We start from the raw sequence: 26,389 nt of genomic DNA on the forward strand, positions 1-26,389 counted from the left end.
AATCAGCAGATCATTCAGAACCTGCATGAGAGCACTTAAAATCCAAAATAATACTGGTTTACAGAGAACATGAGAATGGAAATATTTTCAGGATGCTTATATGAAGTTGCAGGAGAAATAACATAATGAAGCATCTGAGATGAAGCAATGGCTGTGTAATTAATGAGTGTCTATGCACCAAGGACAGAGATGGGACTGCAAATGAAACCTTAACATTGGCTTCCTGGCTTCAACACCTTCCAAATGACCTTAATCTTCCTGTAAGAGCTCTGAGGAAAGCATTAGTAGTATCCTTGAGTGTTAAAGACTTGTAAGGCTCCTCTTCCACCTCAGAAGGCAGAACAAGGAGGTGTCTTGTGGCATTCACAGCGGAGCAGGTTCTGTAACCAGTTAGGCAGCAACTGAAGCACGTGCTGTTCTCCTTTCACTGCTGAGTTAGTGACACACACGAGCAATAAATCCAACCTCCTCCTCCAGTGGGACACAGGCTCAGGGGTCAGATGCAGTGCAGAGCATGCTGTGCACATGCAGAGTGTGAATTCCTGGAGATAAAAGGGCTCTTTTCCCTGTTTTTTGAGGAGCGGGGACAGGAGGAACAAGAGATACATCTTCGAGTCAACTATTGCCGCTGTGTATCCTACTGAGCTTGGAACTGCTGAATAGCCAAGTGGGAAACCCCTTCCCTGGCACTTTTCCTGCCCCGTCATTCTCCTGACATCTTGCCATGCATGGGGAGAGAAACCTGGGAGGTTTCAGTGCAGAAGTCTGACAATCCCCCACTCCCCAGCTGAGCTCCAGGTCTGGAAGCTGGAAGGTCAAAACAGGAGCAGCACTTGGTAGTTTTAATCACAGCAGATGCTGCTCTTGCTCCTTTTGTGCATCCCCATCTCAGGGAAGGAGAGGCACTAAGTGCTGGTGCCCCCTCCTGAACTTCTCCTACCTGACATCCAGGTGCCCATTTCTTAAACCAGAGCTCTAGTTCAGCTTTAAAGGAACGTTTGACCTCAAAACCAAGTCCCTGAAGATATTCTGAGCTTGGGCACCTCTCTGTGTATTATTTCCTCACTACACTGCAGCAAAAGTAATACAGACATCAATTTGTCTGTCAATGTTTTTCAGTGAGAACCAGTCATGGATTTATTTATCCAAGGTGCCTGCACCAAGGGACATTAATTTCCATCTAAGCTCATCAATTGAAAAATGACTGGTTTCCTTCTCCACAGTTAAGGTCAATTATTGTACACTGATTAAGTGGGTTGTTTATTACAAGATTTAAACTGAAGCTGAGTTTTATGCCTTTAACTTTTAACCTTTTTCTTCTTCAATATTAAAGAATTTTAAAAAATAAGTTTTATTAATCCAGTGATTTGTTTCTCGGCTCATGATAGGCTTTACAGTAAAATTATGGTAATTGAAAAAATATTTACACTGAGTGGTTTTGACCGTGCTGATGAGAAAGAACAGTTTGGGCTGTCAAAGAGCCTCCTTCACCCAGTCTGGTAACCACCTCTTGCAAAGAACTTCCCTCTGAATGATTTTCCATCCTAAAGCTTCCAGAAGAAAGGCCACCATTGGAAATAACCCGAAGTTTTAGATGTGCATTTATTGGCAGCTCTAGCACTCAGTAAGGGCTCCTATCACTCCTTATCCTAACCTGCCTCTCTGCTGATCCAGACCATATCCCAACAACATTCCTCACCTAGGCTGTGCTTGTTCTGCCACCTTAAGGAGAGGAACATCTCGCTTGCCCTGAAACTACTTGGAACAGTGCAAATGGGGTGACAAAATAGAAGTACCTCCTCCTCCTCCTGAGACTCGTTCAGAGGGCCATTCCTTGTCTCCTGGAACAGGATTTTCTTCATTTTCCGGTACTGCAGGTTATCCAGCTCCCTCACTGCATCCTTTGTCCTCTGGATGAGGTCTATGAGCACCCTGGGGGGTCGGTCCCGGCGGACGAAGTCGTGCTAAATCGAAGGAAATAAAAACCACCTGAGGTGACACCGGAATGTTTGACGTGAGCACAGGCACACGGGGGCTTCTGAGAGCCCTGAAGTGACAGTTCCCGCTCACTGACTGGTCTGTTCATACTCAGTAATTGGTAACACCCTTTCTGACAGACTCCAAACACACTGAGCTTGGACCAGGGTCAGGTTCTCTGAGCTCTCCAGGCTACACAGTTGGTTTGCCCCTTCCTGAGCGGGTTCACTTGAAGCAGCTACAAGACAGTGCCACTTCAACCCTCAGAGGCACTCAGGGCTTCAGAAGGAACAAAGTGCAAAAAGGACAAACAAGGATCAATCCTGACTCTGCAACACTACCTTGCAAACACTTCTCCTGCATCCATCTACTCCAATTCGCACATAACACCAGTAGGAAGGCTGCAAGGTTTATTTATACCCAAAGCACTTGTAGCCAGAGTTAAAATAAAATCGGGTTTTTATCAACTCCTGAAGGGCAGACCTAATAAATTCTTTAATGGTATATAAGTACACGATTAAAGGCTCTTCCCTGATTTATCAGATACGTTCTCCTGAACTGTACAACTGTCAATAGAGCAGGAAAAGCTCCAGCTTTCCCATCTAACTTTGGCTAAAGCAGCCAGTCTGGGTGTACTTGCCAATATTCTACATGGTATCACTACAGCTGGCTCTGTTGCTCAGTAGGTACCCAGGGAGGTGGCCTTAGGGCACAAACATCCTCTGCATGTCTGTAGAAAAATTTACATTAAAAAAAAAGAAACTTGGGGGAAAAAACTATTGTTCTCTACTGTACATTGAAAGTGCCACAAGGGGCTTTTGTCAGAGCCTCAACAGCTGGACCCACCTGCAAGGAAATCCTCAGGAGGGTCACATTTGCCTGCTTGGCCTCACAGCTCTGCTGTGGGCTCAGGTTCTCGAGAGCTAAAACATCCATCTGGAGCTGGAATAACCACCACATGAAAGCCCAGTCCTCCTTAAAACAGGAGTCTTCAACAAAAAAGTTGAAAGGATGAGCTAATAATCTTTTAATGATTTGTAAATAAACAAGGGAAGTATCATGCCACAGGCTTATTTCTTGTTTTTAATTGAATTCAAACTGTTGTGCATTTGAGTTTTGCTAATGGGGACAGTCAGTCATTTCACTATCCATTTTTTGCTTGTAGTGATGGTGTTTATTTTTGAATCAGAGCTAAAAGTTCTAAACATCATTTAACACAGAAACAAAATGAATCATTTCTGCTCCTCAACGCAGATAATCACCATTTTGAACAGTAACAATCTGTAGCTTATTTATGATTAGAGAAAAAAAAAAAAAAAGAACACATTTTTATCTCATTGTAGGTCATTTTTAGAAAGCAGCAATGCATTTGGAACGGTGATCCTGAACTTAAATCCATTCTGTATGTCCACTCAGATATTAAAGTGTGACCACATGGAAAGGGCAGACACATAGGGAAAGAAAACCAAACCAAAAGGTTCTTGCATAAGGAGAATACACTTGTGACTGCTTAGTTGCATTCTGAATAAAATGGATTTTGTCTAAATTAAAATGCCTAAATAAAATTAGTTAGACTTGATGATCCTGATGAGCCCCTTCCAAGTCAACATATTTTATGATTCTATGATTGATTTGTCTAAATTACATATAAAAAGATGCAGCCACCCCTCTGCTGGGTATTGTGCACCTCCAAGAAAAGATGGCTGAAAGGACTTCATTTCTGTACTTTCTCCAAATTGCAAGAAAAACCCCCAAACCAACAAACCCCAGACTAAAAAGGAAGAAGCCGTCAGTCTAAAGGCAGGAAGCACGTTGACTGGAAAAGTTGACTATCAGAGCTCAAATCCCCTGGGAATGTCAGGCAAGTTACGAAAAATAGGGAAAAAATAGATTTTAAAACACATTTTATAATTTATAATTTATCAGTAAAATTGGTTTTGGTTGTGGTTTGTTTGGTTTTGATTTTTTTTTTTATATATTTTAACTGCATGTTGATGTTACTACAGTCACTGGACTATTTTCATCTAGGATAGTGCATGGAAACTGAGTTAATTTTCAAACACATCTTTTAAAACTCAGTTTCCTTTAAGAAAATATGGCCATGAAAGTTGTCTTTATTTCTGTTTATCGCACACAAGTGAAAAGCCCTCAAAAGACAAAAATATTCTGAGTCTTATAAACTAAGAAGCTTTTGGGAGAGCTCCTGCAGGAGGGAAGCCCTGCTGTGGAAGTCAAAAATCAAGTAAAATACTGAATATACATGATTTCAGACTCAGATCTCAGCTCTAATTGTTTGTACAAACTCCAACCTGAGGTACTCACGAAATCACATCCTTCAATGAACTCAGCCTGTTCCTAGAGAGCAGCAAGGCTGCCAATCCACAGGAATGAATCATTCCAAAACCCACAACATAAACCTATTAGTTGGTCAGCGTGCTACAAGCAGAACCAGACAACAAAATAGTTACAAACAGTTCCTATAATTTCTCAGGTAAACTGAAACCAAATGACTTAAACTGGAACTGATTTATGATTCACTGACAAAACCTTGGCAAACGTTACTCCCAGCACAAGTCCCCCTCCCACAGGCTCTTGGCAATTATGGACCTTTATAGGCCCTTTCCAAAATGATTCAGTTATTTTCAAAACAAGTTTAATTAACTGGGTACAGTATAGAAACTATTAAAGGGACATAAACAACTTTTGGGTTTGGTGGTTCCTGACTAGGGGAGGAAATTAGCCTTGGCCTATCCTCTCAGTGCTGCTTTTAGCTGCGAAGTGTGATGCATGAACGTAGGAAAAGAAGAAAACAACAGAAAAAAAAAATAAACAAAAAGAGGATTAGAACGACCCAAATGGATGATTTACAACAGAGCAAAAATAAGAGTTGAAGTGACCCTGAGATGAGCTCAGCTGGTTAGAGCACAGTGCTAATAACACCAAGGTTGTGGGTTTGATCCCTGTATGGGCCATTCAGTTAAGAGCTGGATTTGATGATCCTTGTGGGTCCCTTCCAACTCAGAATATTCTGAGAGATCAGGCACAATGATCATTAAAAGATATATATCTAAAAGGTATGAACAGATTAAGAATTAATCATGCTCACATCAGTATTATCAGAGGTAAAAAAGCTCCAGGTAACCCCCCTGAACTTCATCTGTGTCTGTTAAAAACCCCACAAGACAGGACAGCTCAGAGCATTCCACAGAGACCAACCCTGCTCTGGACAGGAGACAATCCTAAGTCATCCAGCGTCTTCCCATCTCCAATACCCACATTCTTTTCAATAATCAGCCACTATCTGTAAATCTTTAATAAAGACCTCAATCCTCTGATCATCTCAAAGGACATCTTTACAATTATCCTGGTAGACAAACAGAATTTTCCCAAAATTTCTGGAAAAGATTTGATAAATTACCCGTAACAAATCTGTTGATGATGGCCTTTCCTGAGGTATTTTCTGTAAGCAGTAATCAACAAATCCCCTAAAGGAGTCTGTCCTGTAAATAAAAAAAAAATAAAAAAAATAAAAGTTCTAAATGAAAAAAAGCAGCTTAGGATGTGCAATATATGCAAACTTATAAGTGCAAAGCAAAAGAAAAATCTTGACTGATTTGCTCTTAAGTTCTAGGGCAGAGAAATTAAGTGAATTTTCCAAATGGAGTGAGTTGATCCCATCAGATCTTCCACTGTTAAGGACTGTTGAAACAAAGGTGGACACACAACTATCCCCAGCCACAAACCAAAACCAAGCAGGAACTACATGTGCCAGTCACTATTTACAATTTTGCTTCAACCACTGAAAAACAGATGACAACGAAATTATTTGGGAACTCCAGAAACACACTCATGACTCTCTGGGAGCTTCCCCCACATAGGTAACACTGCCTCATTAAAGCCTCTCAATGCCATGGTTAGCTCAGCAATATTTTAGGCTTTATCTGACGTATCACAAGTGGAAAGAAGAAAACTGGTATTTTAGGTGCCCCTGAACTCACACAAAAGGCACCTCGCTGACTCCCTGTGCCCTCAGAGCCCCAGAGAGCAAACAGAGGACCACAAACACTGATTTTTATGCTCTATTCACAGTTATCTTTGCTTTGCAAACTCTGCACAGAACATGGGTATCAGTGTCCAGGTAGGAGACCAAGCTCTTCAAATCTTGAAAAACAGATGAAACAGAGATGATGATGATGAAATAAGGGAACTGGAGTGGTTCGGATAAAATGATCAGCAATTAAACAATTACGCTGCTTAAATGCCCCGCAGAGAAATGAGGGATCTTCACGTTTCTCCAGGAGCTTTTGTTTCAAGCCTTCTGCAGGTTCTTGCCAAGCATCACTCCACAGCAACACTCCACTCCTGGGTGCAGGGAGCAGGAAACAGAGCAACCCCTTGGCTCCCACGGAATAACAAAAGCGTTCCTTTGTCAGAGCCCAGGCTCTGGAACGCGCCTGTAGCGTGGGGAGCATTTACTGGCCGCAGAGCTCTGATGGCTTTTGGAGCCACTCACTGACAAAAAATATTCAGTTCCCTCTGTGTTCTGTGCACCCCTCCCCTCCCTTTCTCCACGTTTCAGCTGCACAAAGGTACCAACAATTTTTCTGTCAGGGATCTTTTGCCGCTGGAAACTTCGCTGACGCCGATTTAACGCATCTAAGAATATTTTAACTCCTCCAGCATCCACAGCCCCATAATTAACACCTCCACTCACTTGGACTGCAGCACAGCCAGAGTGACAGAAGGGCAAAACTGAGCCAGCCTACACAGGAGCATGACTTGAGAACAGAGGCAAGTGACTGCACTGCAACCAGCACTTTCCTTGTCAGAGTTTAACCATGCAGAGCATTTTCAGGGAAGTGAACAACAAAAATAATCTGTTAATTGCTCTCTTACCATTCGTTCGATTGTAACGTAGGGGAATCGTTCTGGGCTATGTGATATAAGGCACTCATTGCATTCATGTTGAAAAGTGGAGGCTTCCTCTCAGCTGGAAAGAGAAGAGAAAGGTATGATAAGGCAGTCTGGAAAGAAAGGAGAAGGATGTGGAAGTGCAAGCAGGGTATCACTGCTGAATCAATGGCTCATTGCTGTTGTCATCTCTTTTAGGCTAATTATTTCATTATTCCAGGTTAGATCAGGACACCCACTCCAGAAAAGCTGCTGTTCACTTGGAGAGGGATGATGGAATCCAAAGCTGGCAGGACACAAATCGTAAGGAAAAGTTTCCAGTCAATTTTACCTCAATTGCAACATCTCACACCTGACTTTCTATGGTAAAATCAGCTGAAACTCAATAAACCTGAGCTCAGGCACAGCGGGTCAGGGCCAGGACATGCTGTATCAATCCCTAGAGATCTTTCATGCACTGCTGAAGCACCTGAATTACAGCAAAGAGGGGTTGTCTGCCTCATGCAAGTGGGACAGTTTACCAAATTCACCTGCCAGGTGTGTTAACTCCCTTTAAAATCCTTCCTAGTCCTTGCACAGGGAGGGCACCTGCCTACCAGCCCCTGACCTTTCAGGACAGATCTCACACAGAAATTGGGAAAGGCTGGTTTTCATCACCACCCCAGGTCAGTCATGCCAGTCAGTGATGCCAAGATTTTTCAGTTCATGTCAGGTCAGAGCAGTCACTTGTCCTTGCCATGCACAGGCAGGCAAACCACCACATTTGCTTTTCTTTAAGCACTACTTACTTTCAGCTACACAAGGAATTAAGAAGAAATAATTAAGAAATGAAGCCAAGTGTTGCTCAACAAGAGATTTCCTCCCACTTCTACCTGACCCTGTGTTCAGAGAGGGAATCGTGCAAAGGCAAGGTCTGAAGTTTAAAAAGAAATTTATTACTTCCCAAAAGGGTAATACTAAAAAAAGGAAATCCATGAAATCTGTAATATGGTTTTGAGGTTCCTGAGTGAAAAGCTCCAGAGAAATTCTGGTACCAAGAGTGTTTTGTCTGCATAGGGTTGCACAGTATTTCTCCTACTGCTGTGATTTACCCCTTGAGAGGTTGTAACATGGCTGAAAACTCCGTACAAACAAAACCCAGTGGCCATGCAGAAAAAGAGAAGTCTAAAACTTCTGATTTTGGCATTTTTTTTATATCAAAACACAGACTGTGTCAGCATGCTGGCACGTGAAATACAACACTTAGTTACCAGTCACCTACATCATCACCTACTCCATACTGGAGACATTTCTTCCCATTCTGCACATGCCCCCTTTGTTATCTCACATGTATCTCTCCTGATTAAACTTTTATCAACAACATTTTCAGTGAACTCACCCTGACAATAAGTTATTGATGTACTGTGTTAAGTATAATCCATATCAAGACTATTTTTGAGAATACTCTACTCAGCACATGCAATGCCAATATACAAACTAAAAATGCACTCCAAATCTGCTCTGTATACCTGCCATCACATCCACATCTGCTCCAGGCTGTGTATCATTTGCTCTCTGCAGTGCAAACCCTTCTCTACTCATGTATAGAACCTGTCCACAATGATTCGTGGCCCAAACTTTCAGCTGGGATTGAAGATTTTCATTTCAGGGAGCAGGGACGTAAGAAGAATTGAAAATTAAACACAGGTCCCTTCTGACACACAACCCTTAGGACAACATCTCCCTTGACATAACAGCTGGCACAGCTTTCTCAGAGTCCACCTCGGAAAATACAGATGACAAATGATGGTTTCCTCTCATACAAGAGTAGAACCTTCTGGTTGTTAAGGGAATAACTAAGCACACCAGACTAACATGGAAACACAGCACATCAGTGGCTTCCTCTGGATTTGCCAGCAAGTTAAACCTTTAACTGAATTGTTAGTGTTTTCCAAGTCAAGCATTTTAAAGGGGAAAAAAAAAGGACCCTTATGAGGAATATTTTATGAGTCCTTTATTTCAGGACTTCCTAATACATGGCAGACAGGGAATTACTCGTCTCAGCTGCCATGCATTTACTCACCTAACTCGATACACGTGATTCCAAGGGACCAGACATCCACCTTCCCGTCGTACTGTCCCTCGTCCATAGCAAGGATCACCTCTGGTGCCATCCTGCCAACCACAGAGCAAAGGGCAGCTTAGGGGACGTGGATGTCACTCCCAGCACATAGAATGAGGGGGTTCCATCTCCCTGTTAGTACGACATGAGAGATTGCCCAATCCCAAAGGCATTGCTCCTGCAGGCAGACAGCACGGGGTGGGAGAGCCCTAAAGGTGGGGAAAGGATCCCCTGCCCTCTCACCAGAGCTGGTGGGCTTCCCATTGGCACACCAGGAGAATTTTCCAGCAGATTTATGCAGCCTGTGGGCACATCTATGAATGGAACAGGGAAATCTGGAACAGTGGGGAAATATGGTGGTCCAGGGTAAGGGGATGAGTGGGGAGAAAATGAAGCAGCAGGCCCAGCCTGCAAAAATTCAGCCTCTTAAATTGTGTTCTTCCAAGACAAACAGGCTTCCTGCCAAATGGCCTCGTTCAGGGCCATGGTGACCTCCCAGCAATTTCTGGGGCCTCTGCCACAAAATCAGTGGAGCATGGAGCCGTGCTGGTCCACTGTGTTAGGAATGCCAAGGAACTCAAGTGACCCTTCAAGCAAGTTCCTTCAAAACAGGATTTAAGTAGCTGTGTGACTTGCAGTCTGCATGGCCAGATTAACAGGATTCCCTTTCTCCATGGGGCTGTTTTAGCTCCATTACTTATGGCAAATGTTAATTATTTTTAAGCCCATGGCATTGCAACAGTGGAGCCATTAACTGGTGCCATTTCCAAGTGCTGCGGAGCCTAAAACTCTGCTCGTGGACACTGAGGAAGGACACACTTCCTGAAGACCTGGATGCAGAAACGTTAGGAAAACTTCTTGGTTAATAAAGTTCTTATGCCAGATGTTATTGTGAAATACTGAAAATGGAAGGTAAGTTTTATGAAGGCCTGAAGGTACCACAGGCTTTACTCACCAGTAAGGCGTTCCCACAAAAGAGTTGGCAGGGGAGACTATAGATGCAGACCCAAAATCAGCGAGTTTCACTTGACCTGGTTCCGTTAGGAGAATATTTCCAGCTTTAATATCCCTTTAAAGGAAAAAAAGAGAAAAGTTTGCGTGCAAGAATGAACACCTCAAAAGTACAAGAGAGAGAGAGGACACATGCTGTGCCCTTTGCTGTCACCTCCACTGCCACCTTCCCTGTACAACAAGCAAGGGGATGGAGCATCTCCTCCCGTGAGGAAAAGCTGAGAGAACTGGCTTTGTTCAGCCTGGAAAGGAGAAGGCTTTGGGGTGACCTAATTGCAGCCTTCCAGCACCTGAAGGGAAGCTACAAGAGAGATGGAGAGAGGCTGTTTGCAAGGGCCAGGAGTGACAGGACAAGGGGAATGGATTCAAACTGACAGAGAGTAGGTTTAGCTTAGATATTAGGAAAAAAACTCTTTTTAGTGAGGGTGGTGAGGTCCTGGCAAAGGTTGCCCAGAGCAGCTGTGGCTGTCCCATCCCTGGAAGTGTTTAAGGCCAGGTTGGATGGGGCTTGGAGCAACCTGGGATAGTGGAAGGTGTGAGTTGGAACAAGATGACTTTTAAGGTCCCTCCCAACCCAAACCATTCTGTGATTCTGTATGATGACGCAGCAGCCACGTCCAGACACCAGCAACATATCCACTCGCCTTGTGCCTGCGATTAAACAACCACCATCACCTCCTCCTGAGCCATTCCCAGGGTGAGTGACTCGGGATGTGGAGGGCACGGGGATGCGCGGGAGGCCGGGCCTGCAGTGCCGCTCCCTCGCCACCAGGTGTCCCCCCCGCGCCAGGTCCCCGCGCGGGGCCCGACCCCAAAATTCGGTCCACGCTCCCAAATTTCGGTCCCTTCTCGCTCGGCATCGCCTTCACCGTCCCCAGCGCCACAGGAGTGGCGCACAGCAGCACAGCACTGCTCCCCGCCCAGCCAGGACTGGCTCTCTCGCCTCTCCTTTTCAGACACAAACCCAGAAAACCCTTGATGGTTTTTTTTAATGGGAGAGCAGATTTGCCTTCCCATCCCAGGAGCTAAAAGGTGGGATACCCCTGGGATGAAATGCAGGTCTCAGGATCACAGAACAGCTCAGGTTGGAGGGGATCTCTGGAATCACCCAGTCCAACTTCCCTTGCGAAGGCAGTGTCACCCAGAGCAGGTGGGTTTGGAATGTCTCCAGAGGGATGGTCCCTGCCTTCCCCGGGAAGCTGTCCCAGTGTTCTGCCACCCTCAACATAAAGAAGTTCTTCCCCATGTTGAGGTGAGACTTTTGTTTTAGTTTATGGCTATTTCTTCTTGTCCTATTGCTGGGCACCACCAAAAAGAGTCTGGCACCATCCTCTGATTCCCCTGGAGAAATTTATATGGATTGATAAGATCTCCACTCTCAGTTTTCTCAAAAAGATCAACAGGAACAACCCCCATGGCCCTTCCAGCAGTAAATCCCTTATGGGTGCTCCCAGCACTCTGCAACAGCAAAGGAACTTCCCAGTTGGAAAGAGAAATAACCATTTCAGTGTTGATATGGAACAAGGATGTTAATGGAAAGGTCACGTGGAGTAGTTGGTATTCCAGCAGGGGAAACTGCTGAATTCGTAACACATAATTGCACCATGCTAGGAAGTCCTATCAAAAAACCCCTTATTCTCAATACTGTCCATACAGGGAGTCCCTATAAACAACAATTCAATGCACTTTGAAAACATTTCAAATACTTCCAAACAAGTATTTTATGCTCAAATATGGGCAGAGGACTCATCCAAAATAATAATATTTTCATTTCATAAATTGGAATGCATTGAATTTTTTTACTTTAATATGATTTCATCATGTATAGATACGCCCCAAATAATTATTCTAACAAGCAACAAATAATTCCTGTCTCTAAAAATCCTTCACTAACTCAGCTTCAGATACACCAATTTTTCGTTTCAAGATTTCCAGTAGACTACAAAGAAGCTTTTAGCTCCATAAATGAGTTTCAAGTTGCTTTATTCTGATGTATTCCCACCCATTAATCCAGTTCTCACTCACTTCACAAGTCCCTGACATATCAGTGGTACCCAAAATTAGACCAAAGAAATAAAATCAAATGAGAACATGCAACACTGCTGACAAATGAGTAAAAAAAAAAATAAATCCAAAGTCCTGAAAAACACCTCATTATGAAAGACAGATCTAGGAAGTGCCTGTATTAAATCTTCCTCTGCCTCTGTGCTTTGATTTCTCCTAAAGTGGTTTTTATCCTTGACTTACACGTCCATTGCCTGATTTCTGAAAGCATAAAGCTTTACCTTCTCATATGTAAAATATTCTCACAATGTCTAGTCTTAAAAATAGTGTAGCATTACACTTTAATTGGCAAATTTAGGGTGATATTTTCCTGTTTAGTGCCAACATTTGTGCGCATTCTTTGTTATCAGGGTCTGCAGAGAACTATTGCCGACATGGAAGAGAAACCAGCACAGGACAGACCCACACTGAACTATTTCAACCAAAAAAATACACTCCTTAACAACCAATAGCTTTTATTTATACATCTGCCATGGCATTAGGAGTACTGACATGCCCACTAGAGAGGATTTTGGTCGAATAATTTTGACCAAAGTTGTTCAAACACACTGAAGCAGATTTGAGACATCAGAAAACAGCAGATGGAAGGGGATCAGCAGCCCCAAGCTCCAGCCTTACCTATGGATCTTACAGTGAGAGTGCAGGTAGGCCAGCCCCTGCAAGGCACCGTGGGTGATGGCAGCAATCTCCACTTCCTGAAGTGGCTTCTTGTGAACTACAGAAAAAAATTAATTAAAAAAAGAAAAAAAAAATCAAGAAAAAAAGCCCCAGAAGAAACTAAGCATGATCTTTTCCTGAGAAAATGAAAGAGAAGGAACCCCACCAAATCTGCTACAGAGAGGTGCCCCGAAGCACCTTCCATACATCCCTAAATATGACCTGCACGTGCTTTGGCTTGACTGTATCTTAATGGCATTAAGCTGCCACTTTAGATGGGATATTGGGAAGAAATCCTTCCCTGGGAGGGTGGGGAGGCCCTGGCACAGGTTGCCCAGAGAAGCTGTGGCTGCCCCATCCCTGCAAGTGTCCAAGGCCAGGTTGGATGGGCTAGTGGAAGGTGTCCCTGCACATGGCAGGGGGTTGAACTGGATGAGCTTTAGAGGTCCCTTCCCACCCAAACCATTCTGTGATCTCACATACAGAAGACAAGGCCCCAAGGAGTACTTGTTTTTGCAAACTTTGGCTTAGATTCCCTATTTTGACTTAGATTCTCTATTTCTCTGCAGGTGCTGTTCTAGTCTTGAGGTCACATCAGCCTCTTGTTTTATACAACCATCTGTAATTACTCCTACAAGCTACAAGGCAAGGACAAAGGTGATCTCTGCAGGATTTTGTTATGGATTCCCAGGAAATAGGCAGTCTGCTTCAGCCAAGAAGGCACAAATTACAGGAACACAGCCATACACATTTATACCTTCATTTTACAACATAAAAACATGCATGCCAGCTCTCTGCAGCACTGGCCTCCAGGGAAAGCCTCAGCTTACCCTTGCTGTCCCAAATTCTAGGAACAGAACGGAGCAGGACAGACAGACCATCTCTACTATCTGCAAAACCCCAGTCCGTCAGAAAACAGCCTCCCACCACACTCAGTAGGGGCACCAGCAGAAAGAAAATCAAAAAACTTACCCTCTAGCAAATCAGAAGCTGATCCTAAACAGTACTCCATAACCAACTGCAAGAAAAAAATATCAGGCCTTTAAGTACTTTTTGAAGCATTCTGAAATTATAAAAATGTCTTTACAAGTAAGGAAGGGCTACATATAGAAAACTTAAGTCACAGGGTAAATTTAATGCCCTGGTTGAAAAAAAAAATTTTTTACCCAAGTAATAGGATTTGTTGCTTTTCCATAAGAGGATGAAAAATTTTACTTTATTTTAGTACTGTTTCACCACAAAATCAGTATTGGTCTACAGCTACTCAAGAAGGAAATTCAAATCAGACTTTGAGATATGTACACGGAGGACAATGTTGCAGGTTAGTTCTTGATCTTTATTTTGTGCCTTTTCCTCGAATAATCAACAATAATGTTGCTTCTGGAAAGCGTCCCTTGCAACAAGATGATCTTTAAGGTCCCTTCCAACCCAAATCATTCTGTGATTCTATGATTCTAGAAGTAACAGGGGTAGACACTTCCCCACACACAGTTCCTGCTCGAAAGGCTGAGAAACAGCCACAGACACAAATAACACCTGAAGCTGCAAGAAATGCAACCAGTGGTGAACAAAATAAAATCCTGCAGACATTTTAGCAATGTCAAGACATCTTTCACTGTTGTGAAGGTGGTTTAGCACTGAAGTTTGTCGGTACAAGCTGTAGAGGATGTTCCCTAGTAATTGTTTAATCTGTCTGAACACAGAGACCTGCCTCAGAGAAGCAGGGATTTCTTAACAATATTCTAAGTATTTATTCCCTGGGGATAACTTGGAAGGTTCTTCAGGTGAAAAGGACTACAGGCAGCACAGGATGAGCACTGCTTTTTGTATAGACACTGCTTGTACTGAGTATTTGACTCTGCTCCACGTTCTCTGCCCACGCAGATCTCACTCACCCACGCCGTGTGCTCCTTCAGGTAACAGCCCTTATACTCTATGGTGTTGGGGTGCTTCAGCTGTTGTAGAAACTTGACTTCTTTGATGATATCCTGCCATTTCTAATGGGAAAAAAGGGCAAAAGCTATTAATACATTTCCCTGCTTAGTCCTCTGCATCCTCTCCATCCCCACACACTGTAGGACAGTCTGAGGATTGACCATAAAGCTACTGTATAACATGAAGTGGGTGAGAGTCAGAGCTGTATAAGAACAACTGATCATCGGCTGTGTGGATCCTTATTGCACTGAGATATCCCCAAGACACATTTAAACACCCTGAGGATTGCAAAAATTAAATTTTTTTCCTCACTCTTACTGCAATACCTTTTACTTAAATGCTACTGTTTTACATGGTGGGTCTCACACCTAGTAACAAACCCACCTGCCCCATGGGACACCAGAAGTGCTACAGAGGGTGGCAATGAGCTGCTCACCTCCTTCTGTAACAGCATAAAACCACTGACATTTGGGAGACCAACAGGGAAGCAAGAAAAAATGAGTTTAAAACACCCCTGTTTGCTCTTAACAAACAAAACACACCCTGCACCGCATGTCAAAGCACAGGTCCAAAGGAACAGTGGATCCAAGTTCACAGCACCACAACACAAAAATAAGAGGGACAATTAAAAAGCAACAGTTGAAATGAGACTGATTTTCTCAATACAAGGTCTCTGCAATTTCAGATTACAGATCCTGAAGAGTGTTTCACATGAGTTATACATTTCAGAGAGCTGTGGTTATGGTTCCAGTGGCCAGCGTGCTCTTACTGCATTATTACTGAAACTATTTCTGCAACAACCCCCATACAGGCATTTTGAATCCCCATTCACTTCCTTAAACTGAACTATTGGTCAAAATTTGCATAAACTCATTTTCCCTCCACAAAACTTCCCGTGGAAGGGAGCAGCAGCTCCCACATGAAAAGCTGTTCTGCTGGGGTCAAATCAAACCTGCAGCTCATTTCACTGCTCAGATTTACATTACGGCAGCCACAGCTTCTGCGAGAAAAACTGCCTTTATCCATCTTACCTCATTCGTTTGCTTCCCACTGTAGGACATCTTCTTGACTGCCACCACCTCATTAGTGTGGGAATTTGTAGCCTGGAGTAGGGAAAGAAACAGATTGAAAAAAGTTTCATTTTTTTCCCCTCCCCATGGAGTGAGCTGTGCCTGTGGCAAAGGTAAGCTTTTTTCTCCTCTGTCATATCCTTGCAAGCTCCTGCACCTCAGAGATGTCTTCCTCGTGATAAGATCTACCAGACAACTATTAGGATACTTTTTTCCCTGACTTTATCTCTCCACACCCACTGTTCCTCCCTCAGAGTAACTGCACTTGTTACCTCTCTATTGATACACAAACCAAGCAAACATGCAAAATACAGTTTTACTGCAACTGCAGCAAAACCAGTTTTAGAAACACCTTTGGAAAAAACGTTTTCCAAAGAAACAAATAGAGAGATGTATCAAAATCTCTCTGATTTCATCCAAAACCTCCATACAACACTGAAACTCTTCAATGGCTACTTCAATTCCCTCCTTCAAGAAGATGATTCATTCTGGAATTTTTTTCAATTCAAAAAGCAACCCCTCTTTCGCTGCACTAGATCTCAGTTTTGCCAGGTATATTACGTAGTAGTGACATCAAAATTCTGTACTGACTCAAAATTGTACTTTTCTGCAGCCTGTATGATGCAGGGATGGAGCCTGAAACCGCAGTTTTGGAAAGATCTCTCCTTGTCTGGACTGGCACTGCCCTCATTTCCGCACATTAAGGACAGAAAACTTCAAGCTTTTGGTCTTAAAAGAGTTGTTGAAATCTCTGTACCTCCAACCACTTTTGGGACAAAAAAAAAATTAGTGACAGTTAAAAGCTTAAACGATAATAGGAGCTAAATGTGGTAAATCCTCCTTTCAACTGCTCTCAAGTAACGTATTAACCAAAGACCTTTTGTGCTGCCTGCAGTGACTTCAAAGAAAAATGATGTTGGGTGAGCCAACAGAGCACAGGAATTGCTGAAGGGAGGTGACAGAGTCCTCCCAGCACACACTCCTCAAGTGAGGTACAGAAAGCTGAAAACAAGAAACTGTGGGTAAGGCAGAACCCTTCCCCACCACTCGCCCTCCTGATTCAGCACAGAAAAGATCAAGAGTATTTGACTCAGACAGAGGCATTAATGCTGTATTTCTGTCACATTAATTCCAAGTATCTTCACCTGACCGTGGTATCTCTCATTCCAGATGGAATTTGTCACTGAAGGGCACAATGCCACGTTCCCAGAGCTGTGGGTGAAAGTTCTGGCTGTACCGAGTGCTTGGGACCCTCCTGGCTGAGCCAACTTACAGGGCTGTATGAGCACACTTGACAAACAGCCACTTGCTGAAGCAATTCTGGCCATATTTGTAGATTATACCTCGAGGAATTACATCATTACCCCTCAAAACACACATGCACTGCTCACCTGACTCAACATTTCGAGCTCCTGTCCTGTTCTAGCAACACTTCCATTCACTTTACACAGCTCCAAACAGTCAACTGGAGTGCTTAAAATAATTCATGTCAGCTATTCCCAGCTTACGGATTTACAGGTGTAACAGATCTTCTGTAAATACTTTCATAATCTCTGATATTCAGAAACCCCAATTCCAGTGAATCTGATCTTCTGAGTGGCTGACCACACCACTAAGCAGCTTTAATTTGTCTTTGATTGATTTTTTTTATACTGACTCAATTTTAATTTCACTGATGGCAACTGGATTAAATGATTTCCAAACCCAGTATTTTGTATTTGGCTTTGTTCGATCCCAACTGTAAAAGCACTACTCTTCTCACTTCCTGAATTAAATTCTCTTGACTGTATCAATTAATGCCATAAATTATTCCCACTTGAATTCCCATTCGTCTTAGGACTTTCTCTTTGCTCTTGTCATGTAAGAATTTCCTACTGAAGACATTAGACCTATTAATTTGCAGTGATTTACAAGCACATGAACACCACATAGAGTATCTTGAAATTCCAGGTCTGGCAAATTAATTTCCAACTGTTTAAACCCAATTTTCGAACAGCACAAAATACCATATACTTGACCTGTATGGTTGGGTGCTCTAATAAGACTACAGTGAACTGTTATTAGGAAGAGCTACTGTAAAGAGCTCAGGTTGAACACTTATTTTGAGATGTGTTATCAGAAAACCAACACACACAAAGCACAAAGAGTTCATTTTTACAAATGCTGAGAATCTCCAAAATGTCACTGCAAATGACTCTTGTTTCCCAAAAAGGAAAGATCCATACTCACGAAGTAAACTGCTCCAAAACTTCCATGACCGATTTCATGCAAACCCACGAATATTTCTTCAGGATCATCTTTGTAGAACAGGTCAGCTATTTCTGGGTCCTTTGGCACCCCTTTGCGCATTGTTGAAGTGTGTTATGAACTGGTTCGTGCTCTCAATTCCCAATCAATTTCTTCCTTCATCGACAAAGCAGCCTGCAGGCAGCATTCAGCACCTGGTGGGAAAGTTCATCTTTAATCTGCTTCCTTTCCACGTGTCTCTGCTCTCGCTTCTCCGACAGCAAAACAAGAGGAAACGCTTTCAGGAGCAATAGGCTCCACGATCGCTTCCTTCAGCTAATTCTTTTTAATTATTAGTCCCATTTAGATATAGAGATTAAAATGCATTCAGAGCACAACAGGTCTTTATCTCACACAGGAAGCAAGTGGTGCAGTTACAATAAAGTCCACTTGAAGACAAGAGTCCTGTTGCTATGCAAAACATCCTGTGACAGGAGTTTGTTATTCTTCATGCTGGGCTCCCAATGTGTCACTTTTTAGGCTATAACTGTTGTTCCTCCTACTTTTCTGGGCTGTTTGCTTTGTTTGTCCCCTCCCACTTGCCAGCTGGTGCTAGTAGAAAAGTTGTCTGCTATTCTACAGCAACACTTTGCAGCCACGTTAATTGTTATTTCTCTATTTATTTCCTCAGAGCTGCAAGACAGCCAGTGGTGCTGGACTGTGATCACTTCCAGGACATGGAACTGCTTTTGAAGGATCCTGGACTCCATCACATAAGGCAGATCTTTGCCTCCTGAACATCTCTCCTCAGCATAAGCACATGATTAGGCAGCACAGAACTGAGCAGCATCTAAGTGAAGATTTTCAGTATCCATCCCCAAAATTTTATATATGTGGGAGAGAAAAAACCCCAAACATCAGAAAGTTTCCCATTTCCTATCAAAACACCCTGAAAAAAATCTATATTGGTTCATTAAATACTGGTGTGCAAAGCAATGATGGAGGACTTTACCCATCTGCTTTTGACTCGTGAAACCCAGCAGATGATCCGTAGATGAGTCACCTGGAGCAAGTCTCAAAACCACTTTCACATGTGTAGTTCAGCACCTCCTTTATTGAGACCATATCTTCTCTGGGCACGAAATATTCAGCCCACCTCATGATATAAACCAGCGTTAACATTTAAAGAGAGACCTGCTGCAACCTAACAATCAGATAAAATTTAGGCACAAATAAAAGGTTTTAGGTCTCAGACTGCAAGTGCCATCTGTATGCAACTAGGAAAGCAGGGCAGAATTTTGTGTTGAGGTGCTGAGACTGCCCTCCTTGACTCAGGATCACTGATGGAGCAGCGATCACCACAGCCTGTGGTTCATCAGAGGTGCAATGAGAGGAGCCCACCTGGGTAACTGTGGCACCAAACATGCTCCGTGGCTCACACTCCTTTCAGCAGCATCGTCCTGCGCTCCCGGCCCCTCCGACTCTCTTATTCTGCCAAGGAAAGCAAACAGCAGCGTTTAGAAAAAGTATTTTAAGTTTTATACCTTGTTTATACACAGAAATACCACATCCAGTAAAGACCAGTGACTACAAGGCCCCATTGGAAGGTGAAGTTAGAGGAGCACTATCTGAGAATGCTAATGGTGCCTCTTTGGGTGAGAACATGCACTTCCTGTGTTCCATATCACTGCAAGATAAAAAAAAAAAAAAAACAGGAAAAGGGGTAAAATGCCAAGTTCTTTGGCTTTCATAAGGACTCTTTAGCTTGCAGGGGCACAGGTTAAGTGTGGAAGTTTCCTCTCAGACCACACTTTTTAGATAGTTTATAAAAAGGACAAAGCTCAGAAAAGCCATGGATGCCCCATCCCTGGAAGTGTCCAAGGCCAGGCTGGATGGGGTCCTGGGCAACCTGATCTAGTGAATGGCATCCCTGCCCATGGCAGGGGGATGGAACAAGATGGTCTTTAAGGTCTCTTCCAACCCAACCCATTCCATGATAAGCTGACAAAGCTGAGTCCATTTCTTCTGCCTCTTTGTTCTACCTGATGACACACGAGATTCTTGAGAAGGTCCTGGGCATTAATAAGTCAAACCCTGTTGAATTCCACCAGGGAGAGTATGAGCAAGGAAAAGATGAAAAGGGAGGGCAACCAGTGAGACCCATCAGCTGAAATCAGGTCTCAATTACTCAGAGTGTCACCCACTCCTATATGGGTGTAAGAACATCCCCAAAGAGCCACTGCTGTCCTCTCAGAGGAGTGGGATACAGGGAGAGCTGGAAATCAGCTTGAACTCATGGGAAATGTTATCACGTGGCTACATCCACAGCAGAAATGCTTCCAAGTTAAGCATACTGCAAAAGTTATATTGCCAAGATCTGAATTCATAGGCACCTGATTGAATGACAAACACACTAACTCATCTTCTCATTTATTAGGAAAAAAATAAATGAGCAGAAGTCTTCCTGCTAATGGCTACCATTACCAAAAAAATGTTATTTTTGTCTGCTGTTCTCACTGCAGGGCAATATTATTAAACAGCTATTTGAAGAGCACCAGAAAAAGGTTCTGCAACGCTTAGTTAAAAAAAAAAATAAAAAATCTCTCAAGTATAAACAAAAGACAGATGAATGAAATGGTTATTCATTCTCAGCTGACTGGCCTCACCCACAGGTGCTGTATTTACTACAGGCCTGCAGACAGGGCAAAGAATGCAGTATTTCAGGTCTGGCATTCTTCAGCCAACAGAAAAATCCATCTGGCTTTAGAACAGCAAAAACAAACTGACAGAGAAAGCAATTTATCCATCTCTAGTCAAATGAACTTCTCTGCCGTTAATGAAGCCTGTGCAGCTCTAATATTCAAAGTATTTAAAATGGGAAGCTAAATGTCAATACTTTAGAGCTCAGCCCTAAGTCATAATGTCCTTTTCCATTTGGGACAGGCATGTGTACCGAGGCAAGTAAATCTTCTCAGCAGGACTATTATTTTCCAGTAATGACAATCAGAAAAACTTAGGATGGAAAGTGTATCAAGAGTAACTTGAGTCCTGATGATTGAACATGATCACAGTGTGATCCACAGGATCCCACAGGGCTGGCACTGCCTCGGGACAAACGCTGAGAACCCTCTGTACAACCACATCACAGCACCAAGGACACAATTCATCTGTAAAACACAACAGGTACACATCCCACCACCTGGAGGTAACCTGACAAGGTCACAGATCCTCAGTATCACAACTCTTTACCAGATATGTGAAGACTGCAGTAAAAATGGTTTAAAACATACAGAGCACTGTGGGAGTTGAGTGCCACCAGCAGAAAGCCTCAAGTTCAAGGAAGGTCAATTTGGGCAAGTTCTTTCCATTACCAAAGTACTGAATTAACACAGCAAGAAACAATTTCTCTTAGAAGCCTGATTTCTGCTCTTCATCCTCCTAAAGCAGCATTTGAGGTTCTGCATTTTCTGAGGACCTCAAACGGAAACAACAATCATTAATCACACTGGTGGCAACTCAGGGGAGTGACAAATGACTCAAGGCTTTCAGGGTTTGGGAGATCAGATTCTGTTCAGACAAGCCCTCAAACTGCCTACCTAGAAATTAAAGCTCTCAATCAACAATTACCAGTGAAAAATACCTGCCTTGGAGGTAACACCACTTGTGCCCCATTTCTGAAATCCTGCAAGAGGGATGAATTCTCGAGAGCAAAATGCAGCATCAGAGATGGTGGTGAGAGAAGTATTTAAAAGATTCTCTGGGAAAAAAATCTCTAATGAAGATTACAGAGCACAGTTGGACACGTCTATATGGCAGTGTAACATCACAGGCAGAGAGAGAGATGGGAATAAGGAATGTTACAGCAAGCTGCAGTTAGCCAAGCCCAGCAGTGCCCACAGCGAGAGGGAAACGCTGGAAAACTGCACTGAGAACCACACAGTGTTCTCGAACCAGAGGAGCAATTCTGCTCAGAGCAGTTTGCTGTGCTTCTGCTCTCCTCTCCCTTCAAAGCCAAGCTCTGGAATGCAATCCAGAGCCCTGTCCATGGAGTGGGCACTCACTGCCAGAGTTTGGGCCCCGATGCCTTCTCCCCACAGTTGTTTCAAGGATTCTCTATTCCTTCCTTATGCTAAACAGCACAATTGGTGCTTTTAGAGGCTGGGGTATCATCATAGAGTTTCAGGAGATGATGGCAGAGAGCATGGGAAGAGCCAGGCCAGGAAGCAGAGAGCAGGATGAAGCTGCCTAAGAACAAGGAATGATACGCTAGGACTGCTCCGAGACCGGGCCCTGGATAACGCTGTGACAAGTGACACCACCAGAGCAAACACACGTGGTTTTCCAACAGTTTAAAGAAAGCAAAGTTTCCTCAACCCTAGGAAAGCCTCACATTTAAAAAGCATGAATTACTGCTTTTGCACAAGGATTCTCTCGCTACCAATTATGATCTCTAGGTGCTGTATTAATAACAACAGAAAAGACCTTGACCTGAATATAAAGGAAAAACCCAAAACATAACTGGAAGTGCTTATAAGAGGGGCTAAACTACCCACATTTCTAAATAATCCATGAATCTAAAATTATGTCCATGAGTAAGATAAACTTGAGAACTCAAATTCTATAACTGCTAGTCTTTTCAAAGCACAGAATAGTTAAGGTATTTCCCCCTTTGTCAAAGTTCATTGAACAACCAGCAGCCTGCCCAGCATCCTTATTTCCCAGCACATCCAATACACCCAGCACAGCTTCCACACCCTCCAAGCATCCCCATTTCACTCCCATGAAGTGCAAGTGTGTGGCCTGTAAACACAGCTTGAAAGGCGTCTCACAGCACCAAAGGCCTGTTTGAAACGCGTACAGAAATACCCAGCATTAATTTTAGTTCCTAACTACACCAGGGTACTTCCCAAAACAAGGACAAAGTTTTCCACTTCGTGCAGAAAAACAAACTACAGGAAACAGGGTGGACCAGCAGCAGATTCCACTCAGAGGAGGAGCAACGTGACACAGCTCACGCACCCATTTTTAGACGGGTATTTTGAGGGGAATAAATTCACACCAGAATTCTTTTCCCAAGAAGGATGAGCACAGAGTCCCCTTCCATCATTTCAGTCTTTCCAATACCTGGAAGACAACCTAAAGGAGGAAATTCTGAGATATTCAGCTGGTAACAACTGTCATGAGTGAGAAAGCTTTTAAATCCGAAGTAAGCACATGATCCTGTTCCACTGCAGCCCTCACACACAAACTGACACTGTTTCGTTGGTTTGATTTGGGGTTTTTATTTCTGTGGTTTTCAAGAAGCTGGAGCTTTTCCCTTTCCCTTTAATTGGTACATATGGTTGGCTAGCAAGGCCAAACACAAACACTTCACCCCAGGCTTTTCCAGTTGGTTCCCTCACATGCAGACCACAACCTTAGAGGAAGAGCCCATTGCTTTGCAGAAGCAGGTACTCTGGTTTTTTGGGGAAACACTCTTCCACCTCCATATTTTAAGCTTTTCAATGTAATGTTTTTGATTGCAAAAATTACTTTCCCAGCTAACTTTGTGTCACTGAACACAGAATATATGTTTTTTCCAAGTATACTGGCACCTCACTTATTTTAATGCTTAAGCCAGTCATACACATATCTGGTGCAGAAAATCAAGCTCCTTACAAGTTTGCTGATGGTGTATACAAAAAGCACTGGTACTACAGCCTTTGTTTGCTTAAATTAATCACCGATCCCAAGATACTCAGAAAAGATTTCACTCTGGTCCAAAAGCAGCAAGTCCTCTCATGTCCTTTCCACAAATTTCTCAGAAGTGAAATGATCCTCTCGGTACAGAACAGAAAGGGAAGGTGCCCGGTGACCTTCAGGGGCAAAGACAAATATTCCTGAGAATTTGAAAACGGTCTGCAGATATCAGGACAGCGTTCCCTGAGGGCAACACAGCAGGAGGAGCAGGTTCAGGAATCGGGACACAGTCTGCTAGGAAAGCTGGATAATGTGACAGAAGCACAAAAGGAGCTTAGTGATATCATTAACAGCTGAGACTCAAACACCAGTTCCTCAAACAGCACCTCTGTTGCTTTGCTTTTCCAAGCAATAACTTCCCAGAACGCTCCAGTCAGTGACACACACCATTTTTATTAATATCTGAGTGCAATCACAGCCCTCCACCACCTAAAACTTCTAAAAAGGACTGCAAGGTTCAGTCTTTGCCCAGTGTTCTGCTCAGCAATCCACCTGGAATTCCATCCTAACACTCCACGCTTCGATTCAGCCTTGTCCAGTGCTCGTGCATCAGGTCATGTGGAGTTCACAGGATTACTCATGCTAATAAAACCCCTGAATCACAATTGTTCTGACTGCACAGTGCCCCTGGGACATGAAATCCAACTAATAACTTGCAGGTCTTATTGTAGATAGAGACCTTAACCAAAGCAGCTTTTTTTCCCCCGATGAGGAGCAGCAGTTTTTAAGGAAATTTTCCATTTACAACTCCCCTATGACTATTATTGATGTGTCATAAGACAATAAACTTATTAATAAAATAAAAATATAAAACCAGTGGGCTTAAAGTCAAGAAAAAAAAATCGGTTTTAGTCATTAGGAACATTTCAACAAGTATGAAGTCAAGCCACAGGCCAGGCCTCCCCACAGGAATAGTCCCAGTTGTGTTCACTGGAATTCCACTGCTTTGCTAAATGTGCAGAACCCCGGTTACCCAAAATCATGGGGTACAGCCTGGCCTTTGCTTTAGAAGTCAAACAGCATCATTCTCCACAGTTGGATACACAGTGAAAAAGCAAAACTTCACAGCAAGAGACACTGGGTGCTGCTTCCCTATAGTTTTCCTGTGGAATTTGAAAACAATTTAATGAAAATATGCATGCCCTTGTTTTGCCTAAGGGTAATTAACATATCTTGGACTAGAGCATGTATTTTATCATAAATCCTAGAATGCATTATTAAGGCTTTTCAGGTTTAGTTAACAAGATTAAAAACTTTCAGTCATGAAATAAACCTTGTCTAATTAAAAATAAAGGAAAGAAAAAAGGCTTCCTGCTCCCAGCAACAACATTTCATAATATTTCATCATGGCACACTTGAAATAATTCAGTCGTACATCTGGAAGGGAGGAAAGATCCATGAATCATTTGAAATCCTGATGTACATAACCCCAAACAGCATCATACAGAGAAATACAAATTTCATCAGATCTTCTCATCAAAACATCTTTAAAAGGCATCACATGTGGGTCATGAAATTGAGAAAACTGCCTCCTTATTTTCATCAGATTCTTCTTTTTTTTTTTTTTTGGTAGCATTTTTATCAGGCTCTTCATCATGTTGCTTAAAAGACAGTGAATTGCAGACCATTATAAATTGATGAGTATTATGCTGTGTGCTACTCAGAGGCACAAATAAGTCACTGGATTTGTTTATGAAATGAAAGCCTCAAGAGACACCAGCACACTCAGAGTTTCCTACCTATTAATGTAATGGCTTCCAAAGAGCTGTATCCATTTTGTGGTTTAAAGCTATTTTTAGATACTTTTGTAAAGAGTTTATATTTTGACCATCACATAATCGAGGCAAAAAAAACCCCAAACACACCAACTGGCTACACCTACTCCCAGAGCTCTCCAGACTGTCTGGGGTGATGCTGACCTGCTCCTGCTCACCTGCATTGCAACTCAGAGCTGTGGGATCCCCACTGGTGACACTGAAACCACCACAGGGCCCTCCAGGTCATTTAAATAGCAAAGGCATAACAAGGCTGCGACCACACCTCCATCTTAAACTGAGATTTTGTGAAGTGTAGGAATTGACTGCCACAATACCTCTGCATACAATTATTTCAGTTTTGAAATACCTCTGCATACAATTATTTCAGTTTTGAAATTATTTTTCTTACCGTGACTTGATAAGGAATGACCACTTGATGGCCTGACTTCTGGTTTGTCCCTAAAGTCAGAACTGCAGGGAACTGTTAGACTGAACTAACTGGGGTTAACACATAATTATGCTACTGGACAGTTACCTTGTGCTGCACAAGGAAAAGGTGTTTTTTAGGGGAGGGACATGTATATATTTACATATGAAATAAGTGATACATAATGAAATCACGTTTTGCCCCAAATGGTAAGTACAAGACAATGAACAGAATCCTCTGATGTAACAGTGCCCTGGTGTAGCTACATGGATTTTGTCATACCATCAGATGACTTCAGAAAATGAGGTTTCCACTTAAAAATCCTGAGTTTTCTCATTTTGCAAGGAAATGTAACTCAGATACTAACTATCTGGAAGCTGTAGCACAGTAAAAGTGGCCAAAGGGAGTCGTGCAGTGGGTCCTTAACAAAACATAAGGAAACAGATGCAGGCTGTGTGCATGGAGGAGGAAAGAAAAGACATTCCTTGGTCATGGAGGGTCAGAGCATTTCTCT

General features: G+C 42.9%; 1 protein-coding gene across 2 annotated transcripts in view; it reads right to left on the reverse strand.

Annotated features, from left to right (window-relative positions):
• Nucleotides 1-19,443, reverse strand: part of TAOK3 (TAO kinase 3) — a 44,781-nt gene extending 25,338 nt beyond the window's left edge. For both annotated transcript variants that reach the window (XM_027881911.1, XM_027881910.1), the window contains exons 1-11: nucleotides 19,354-19,443; nucleotides 17,956-18,167; nucleotides 15,688-15,759; nucleotides 14,617-14,718; nucleotides 13,694-13,739; nucleotides 12,683-12,779; nucleotides 9,945-10,058; nucleotides 8,951-9,042; nucleotides 6,874-6,967; nucleotides 5,396-5,477; nucleotides 1,797-1,964 (exon numbers count right to left, since the gene is read on the reverse strand). In XM_027881911.1, coding sequence (XP_027737712.1) covers nucleotides 1,797-1,964; nucleotides 5,396-5,477; nucleotides 6,874-6,967; nucleotides 8,951-9,042; nucleotides 9,945-10,058; nucleotides 12,683-12,779; nucleotides 13,694-13,739; nucleotides 14,617-14,718; nucleotides 15,688-15,759; nucleotides 17,956-18,075 — 987 coding nt within the window. In that variant the 5' untranslated portion in view covers nucleotides 18,076-18,167; nucleotides 19,354-19,443. The remainder of the gene's footprint in view (nucleotides 1-1,796; nucleotides 1,965-5,395; nucleotides 5,478-6,873; nucleotides 6,968-8,950; nucleotides 9,043-9,944; nucleotides 10,059-12,682; nucleotides 12,780-13,693; nucleotides 13,740-14,616; nucleotides 14,719-15,687; nucleotides 15,760-17,955; nucleotides 18,168-19,353) is intronic.
• Between the last annotated feature and the right edge of the window lie 6,946 nt (nucleotides 19,444-26,389).

Source organism: Empidonax traillii, unplaced genomic scaffold, assembly GCF_003031625.1.
Source record: "Empidonax traillii isolate 1590-97213 ecotype Southwest subspecies unplaced genomic scaffold, ASM303162v1 scaffold99:size1466351, whole genome shotgun sequence".
In the NCBI taxonomy this organism is placed as follows: Eukaryota; Metazoa; Chordata; class Aves; order Passeriformes; family Tyrannidae; genus Empidonax; species Empidonax traillii.